Source organism: Pieris brassicae, chromosome 1, assembly GCF_905147105.1.
Source record: "Pieris brassicae chromosome 1, ilPieBrab1.1, whole genome shotgun sequence".
NCBI lineage: Eukaryota > Metazoa > Arthropoda > Insecta > Lepidoptera > Pieridae > Pieris > Pieris brassicae.
This window is the reverse complement of record NC_059665.1, coordinates 11,683,325-11,691,149: the sequence shown is the minus strand read 5'-3', so window position 1 is coordinate 11,691,149 and position 7,825 is coordinate 11,683,325. Positions and strand designations below refer to the sequence as shown.

The following is a 7,825-nucleotide window of genomic DNA, read 5'->3' as shown; positions in this document are numbered from 1 at the left end:
TCGACCGGTGAAGGAAAACATCGTGAGGAAACCGGCTTGCCTTAGACCCAAAAAGTAGACCGCGTGCATCAGGCACAGAAGGCTGATAACCAACTTGTCTATTAGATTAACAAATGTTCATGATCTTGAAACAGATACAGAAATCTGAGGTCCTAAAACCATTGTATTATTTCCAAATTGCTCTTCGCTGTACAGCCCCAAAGCTGAATGCTGTAAATGTCCACTCAGGCATAACTACATGTTTATAACCTCATCAACACATTGGAAATAAAAGTCTAAAAACTTTTTTGTAAAATAAAAATACCTTTTCTTTTTATACTTATGTTACATTAAATTTTTATGAACATTTACAGAAATTTAAAGCGCCACTTATTTTTAGCTCGTAGCAATTGCAACTAAAAAAAGATTCTGTAAAAATAAAATTATATTTCGGTATATATTATACAAAAATAGCGATGTTGAAGCATCTGGCTAAAAGACGCGATCATGATGGTCGAAGAGGCATTCTCTGAGGAGCATTGTGCGGTCTTACGGTTCGCAAAACACTATCGATTTCATAACATATGCGATTGATTTTAGCGTACTTTGATACTTTTATACCTCCCGGTGGGTTAAATAAATGCACAGTTTTTAAAATGTGTGGCGAAAAAAAAAATTGTCAACGCAATTTTTGGTATAATGAAATCGTATTTACGGAATAACCTAAGGTAACCTACCGCTTGCTTTATTGAGCGTTTATCCGGATATTCTAGGTTTGCTTCCGAGAGCTTCGGTTTGTTAATTATCCGTCTGTTAAGTTTTAATTCCTGTTATTTTTCTACATAGGAACTGCGTATTGCGATGTTAAAGCCTCAAGAGTATACGTAGATAGGTACATTGGAAGGAAAGAATAATTTATTAGCAGCAGCTATTTAAAAAAACTTTAGATTGATAAGGCAGTCGAGTTTGTTGTTGATATATACCTACCAACAATTTATTTATTTATTTTATTTCATATAAAGAGGAGATTTGTATTAGGTTTGTGACGAATAAATTCAAAAACTCTGGACCGATCTTTAAAAATATTTTCTGCATTGGTATACTCTATTATCGCTGAATAGATAGACCATATTTCTTTTTAAAATATTAAAAAACATTAAAGTTCAAAGCGATATAAGCCGCTAGTTGAACTTTAGGTAGGTACTCTAGATCTCAATCATATATCATATAACGTTTTCGTTCAAGCGATTTTTTCAGACTCTGCAAAAAAGAACCACGAAAATCCTTTTTAATTTTTCACCTATCGCGCTTACAAATTACGTTGGTTAGGTTTAGGGTTAGGCTTTTCAAAATCAGTTCATTCGATCCAAAAATACACAACTACGTCACAGATTTGAAAACTTACTGACCTACTTTTTAACTCTTAGATATATATAAAATTAGTATGTAAGCTAGAATACCAAACGTAAATATCTAATTTAAGTTCTACAAGAATTTTAATGCATATATTTATAGATTCAGATCGGCTTAAGAATATATTTATAGATTTAATGCATATATTTATAGATTCAGATTAGCCAAAGTGACATAAAATACACTATTACTTTATTAAAATGGATTTATTATAATTATAACGGTTAAATAATGTTTAACCTAATAAATAATGTTTTTAAAGCAATAATCACAGTCACATTGAAGTCGTTTTATAATTGTTTATAATAGAAATGATTAATAATAGAAAACGAATATTCTATTGTATTCATGCAAAACACATTGAATATTATTGAATTACCCCTGGCATTGTAATTTTCCTACTAACAGTTGGTATACGCGCGAGCTTTCCCTCACCATGCAAAATTTAACCGAATTTGCGTGAATAAAAGACAAGCTCCAAATGAGATACGATTCTAAATTTTCTTTTTTTTAGAGCCCGTGGGACACAGTAAAAGCTATGAGAAAGGCGCTGCAAACTCAACAGACACCAATAACTTATACCATATGATAAAATGCCACGAAGACAGCCTTTTACGGCTTCACCATTTTGCAGGAAGAAACAACTTCGATCCAACATACCAGAACACTTGGTACCAGAAAGACTTGCAATACATAAAGCCTGTGGATTATGTTGCTTATGAGGAAATGAGACGCAAGTATGATGAAAGCAAAAGTGTTAAAGAGACGGAGAAGTCTGAAGAAAAGTGCGATGAGAGGAAGAAGCCGCGACGAAATAGAACAACGTTCACGAGCCAACAGTTGGCTGCCCTTGAGAAGATCTTTGAGAAGACTCATTATCCTGATGCTTTTGTTCGAGAAGATCTGGCTTCCAGGGTTAATTTGACTGAGGCCCGAGTACAAGTAAGTTTTAAGAACTATATTACATTTGAATATAAGATTTTTATCTGATATAAACATTACTTACATACCACGTGGTTTACAACAGAAAAGGTCGCTATATAAAACGCTTGTAGATAGATACTTAAATTGGCTAGTAAACAGTAATCACAAAGGAATTTCAGAAAACACAAGATTAGTCTTGATCTTCCATAATCCATCATTGAGTGAAAAAAATCTTAAATTTTACACTAGATTTACGTTTAGAAATCAGATCATTATTTTATTCAATCTTTTTTATAGGTGTGGTTCCAAAATCGACGCGCAAAATTCCGACGAAATGAAAGATCAGCTCTCTCCAGCCATCGGAGTACTAGTCACAATTCTCCAGAACCCTTGCCAGTTCCCATCGGCATTCCCCAAGCAGACAGACAGGAGGCTCGCAAGGAACCTTGGCTCCATCATTTTCAATCGAACAACCTTAATTTTAACCTGGCTCTTCCTATTACAAACTATCAAAGTGACTATTCCCTGATGATGCAAGGGAATCGTCAGTACGTCCCTAACAATACTTTAATGGGGCAAAGTATGAATAATTACGGCGCTGCAGAAAATTATCCCTCATGTGGTATCATTAGTGGCTACAGCGGGCCTTTGCAACCGCATCACAATTATAATTTAAATTTACGCCTCCGTCCACACGATTTTAGCATTAATAATATTACATTATGATTAACTATGTATTTCAGAATAAAGGTTTATTCACTAATTAGATATTTTCTATTCAAGCTTTTTATTTAAGATACATACTTAATTTTACAATTAATGGAATACTCTAGAACTTCCTTTTAGGAAGCTATAATACGAATACGAGTTTTACCTCTATTTTATGCACAATATTCAATAAATGTTCAACTGTTTGCTACTGCATACGGTAGCCTATTTAAGTAGAACACTGGGACTGGGACTTTTGATGTCGGTATACTTTAGCCATAACTATTATTTCAATTCTTTTGGTTAGATCATAAATTTTACTAACAAGAATTACAGTACGTGGGTAACACTGAAAATCTTTAAAACTGGCCAGTTAGAAACATTGCTAATTAAATTTTTTTATGAACTTCAATTTTAGAACTCTTTGGTAACGCAATATATATTGCATATATAATATATTGCATTCGATTTGTCATTTGTTTTTATGAATTGGCGGCAAATACCCTAAAAAACGGCTCAAACCCTTGTTTCACGTGAAAATGAACCTAACGCGAGAATTTTTTTGAGTCAATGATTTATTATGGCTGCGATTAGCATTTCTTAATGAAGCCCAATCTCGTACCACTATTAACAATTGGTTTAACGAGTTTAAGCGTGGACGTAGAAATGTTGATCCACGTGAGGGACGTCCTTTAACAGCGACTATATCAGTGCTGTGCGACGCATGATAAAGGATGATAAGAGAGTGACATATGAGCAGATACCGGCAAGCCTTGGTATGAGTCAAGTTCAAAAAATATTCCCCATACTTAAATCGACGACCAGAAACACCTTCGCATGGACTGGTGTCGCCAAATGTTAGATAAGTTCAACGGCGGTGACTCAATGCTGTATTTGACATCATCACAGCTGATGAAAGCTGGATATATTGCTACGAACCCGAAACCAAAAGACAATCAGTTCAGTGGGAGTTTCCTTTCGAGGATAGGCCAACTAAGGTAAAGACAGGAAGAAGTCAAGGAAAAAAGATGATTGCCTCATTCTTTGGTCGGAAAAGTCATTTCGCGACCGTTGTGCTAGAATATGGAAGGACAGTTACTGCAGACTGGTATGTCAATCGCTGTTTGCTTGTTGTCTTGGAAAAAATTCGACAGCAGCGCCCTCGAAGCAGGATCCTCCTTCACCACGATAATGATTCAGCGCACTCCGCAAAACGGACTGTTGAATATTTGACTATCGAATACTCGACACGTGTCGAGTCATCCGCCATACAGTCCTGACCTGGCGCCCTGCGACTTTCATTTATTCCCAAGAACTAAAGATAAAATTCTAGTTATTCGCTTTGCGAGCCCTGAAGATGCGGTGAAAACGTACGAATATAGAAGAGACCCCTAAAGAAGAAAGGGCCCACTGCTTTTCTCAGTGGTTCCATCGAATGCGACGATGTGTAGAGAGGAACGCAGAATACTTAGAACAATAAAAGTATTGGCAACTTTCTACATTACGCCATTTTTTATTTTCTAAACATTTTCAGTGTTAGAAAACACTTTTTACCGGATTGAAGCTATGTATTATTATAAACTTATAATTATTTTACATAATTTTAATACCGTCGCGGTCACCGTGACCATGCACGCTGTAAAGCAAGAGAAACGTCGGATTTTTTTTTTAAATTATGTAAAATAATTATAAGTTTATAATAATACATAGCTTCAATCCGGTAAAACAAGTGTTTTCTTTCAATGTGTAAAAGCTATGTTAACAAAAGACAATACTATTTTCAGTGTTACCTAGGTAAGTAGGCTCAAGTAGTATTCTAAATGAAAAGAGGTGCTAAGTCATCTGATATCATGTTTTCTTCATTGATAATCTTTGCTCAAGGGAATTACATGCTTATCAAAAATAACATTGTTATCTAAAAAATTTAGGCAGGCCTATATTGTAATTATTAGAGCAGTGTTGGCCTAGTGGCATCAGAATGCGACTCTCATCCCTGAGGTCGTAGGTTCGATCCCCGGCTGTGCACCAATGGATTTTCTTTCTATGTGCGCATTTAACATTAGCTCGAACGGTGAAGGAAAATATCGTGAGGAAACCGGTTTGCCTTAGACCCAAGAGTCGACGGCGTGCGTCAGGCGCAGAAGGCTGATCACCTACTTGCTTATTCGATTTAAAAAAGATCATGAAACAGATACAGAAATCTGAGGCCCAGACCTAAAAAGGTTGTAGTGCCATTGATTCATTTTTTATATCGTAATTATATAAAGATTAAATTAATTGAGTAGTATTTATTCAATGAAACATTCTTTAAAAAAACTAATATTTATTATAAGACAAGCACAGTTAACTGATACAAAATATCACATAACCTAGGGTACAAAGGAACAAGGGAAAAAAAGCACCAATATTTAAGTATATTATCTACTAAATACCTTATTGAAAAATCACCATTTGGTATTTTTTGGTATTTTTGTACAACAAACAACCTAATTAAACTTTCAATTCACAATGGTGCTTTAAGCGTTACTATGTTGAAGAGTCACTTAATTATATAGCCTATGTAATCATTGTATTTAAAACAAAGAGCAGATGCTAAAACATGTCAACGAAATACCTAGGAAGTAAGACCTTTTCGAAAGCTATTACTGAGCCTAGAATATCAAAATAGTCAACCTGGTAATTTTTAAAGAAACTTAGGAGTCCGTTTGATTTACAACTTAGGTTAAGCATCTAGAAATGTTTTAATAAATTATCTACCTATTTTGACTATAGGTTTAAACTGTTCCCACATTTTCTCAAACTCAACCTTGTACAAATAAACTATATCTTTTTGAGATGTTACAAGAACATTTTCCCAATTCCTATACAAAGCTTGATTTGTCCAATTCAATGACCCTGTCATAACCAAGGGGATACAATCTTCTGTAGCAGCTCCATCAATAATGCAAAATTTATTATGCATAATTTCTGTTGCTTTCATCCAGCGTACATGTATTCCATGTTTTTCTAAACGCTTTACAGTAGACCCTGATGAGAATGCCATATCGGCGTCTAGAATAACACGTATCTTTACACCGCGTAGGTGCTGTTTAACGATGATGTTTGTAATTTCTGAATTTGTTAATACATACATGCATATATCTAAACTATGGCAGCTTGAGCTTAAATAATTGAATAACTTTTGCACACTCTCGGTTAAGTTTTGCTTTAAGTATTTGCTTGATTTGAATTCGGAATTTTTATTCGAGAACATAATAACATCGTTGATCTTTAGTCGTCTTTTCGGTTTCCTTCGATAATATTTATATGCAGCATGTGAGGCAAGAAATAAAGTAATAGTAAGTAGAATGGTTTTGGTAAATGCCATTCTTTAATGCAACCTTTTGAAAACAATTCCTTTGTTTTAATAGTATTGAGAAACGTAGTATTTATATATATATAATAAGTAATTACAATTTTTGTAAAAGCCAAACAATGTCACCTGGCCTGTGAACGTTTTTTACTGTATATTATACAACTTTATTGTACCTATACAAATGTAAAATTCTGTACGGACTACGAAATGTTTACAATTATTAAACAGCAACATTTTTGCACTTCCAAACTTGCCATTAGTAACTGTCACTTTGATCTTAGACAAATAATTAAAGTTATTAACTTATACTCGTAAGTAACCAAATATTACACTTTTAAATGTACATAATTATAACAATTATACATAGTTTTTTCTAAAATAGTTTCACAGCTCACGCAGTACGTATCGCCACAGACAAAGGTAAGGAAGCGGGATAGTAAAGGTAAAGAATTTTACATCGGATAAAGGATAGGTTCAGCAGATTATTAAACTATCTCTAATATAAAATACTACATTATGGAAAGAAACAGTAATTAATAAAATATACACATAATACTATTTGTATACATCATGTACATATAATTGTATATTATTATTATTATTATTATCTAAGAAGAAAGTAAAGCATCAGCATAAGACATTTTAGAAACCTAGCATGAATTTTAGAAGCTTCAGCGTACGAAATATACGAACGAATACGAAACTCTTGGCATTTGTCCATCAAATGTAAGAACCACAGTTTTAGGGTTAAATCAGCACCTACAGAGTACCTATGCCTCTTTCAACACCCATACCCCACAGTAAAAAACCTTATACTCGGCTGATTACAAAGCAGGGCTGTTTAGGAAAGAATGTGCGTCCTGGTAATTATTAAAAGACAGAGTCACTCTATTACGGCCATTTCGTTTTTAAACTTCCGTTAATAATGTTGTGGATATAATTCCTTTTTAAAAAACGACCAAGAGCAATAGGGTGAAATGTAACAATACCATTAAGAGTTTGCTGTATTCTTCTGATTTCGTCTCTTATGTTACAATGAGAACAATGTTTTCCACAGTGGCTCTACGTTTCAGAGCACCACTGCTAGACGTCACGGATCAGTCGGTTTCCATGCCAAACTCCTCATTGGAAGTGGTTACAATATAACCAACACCAGGGGATGTTGGTTATATTGTAACTTTTCCGTCTCCAGGGTCATCAGCAAAAGTATAAAAAAAACTAAATTTAAACAAATAAAACTAAGAAATCACAAATATATATACACAAACTACTCTAAACTACTGATCCATATCCAAAAAACTAAATTAAATTTTATTAATAGTCGAAAAACGCAGTTTCCCGCGCTTTTTTCTGTTATCACTTGATTATTAACGCCCAAAATTAATAATGTATGTTGACAATTATGTATCAAAATATGAATTTCCGATTATAATTTCCTAACAAAAA

At 34.0% G+C, this 7,825-nt stretch overlaps 2 protein-coding genes across 2 annotated transcripts; one reads left to right on the top strand and one right to left on the bottom strand.

Moving 5' to 3' along the window:
* Window positions 1–489: 489 nt before the first annotated feature.
* On the top strand, window positions 490–3,042 carry LOC123720742 (paired box protein 6 homolog). The gene is made up of 4 exons (XM_045677479.1): window positions 490–520; window positions 580–606; window positions 1,907–2,334; window positions 2,614–3,042. Exons 1-4 carry the CDS (start codon window positions 490–492, stop codon window positions 3,040–3,042), a joined length of 915 nt encoding a protein of 304 aa, XP_045533435.1.
* Window positions 3,043–5,336: 2,294 nt separating this feature from the next.
* Window positions 5,337–6,757, bottom strand: LOC123714796 (mitochondrial cardiolipin hydrolase-like). Its single transcript, XM_045669293.1, has one exon. It carries the CDS (start codon window positions 6,389–6,391, stop codon window positions 5,774–5,776), a length of 618 nt encoding a protein of 205 aa, XP_045525249.1. The 5' UTR covers window positions 6,392–6,757; the 3' UTR covers window positions 5,337–5,773.
* Between the last annotated feature and the right edge of the window lie 1,068 nt (window positions 6,758–7,825).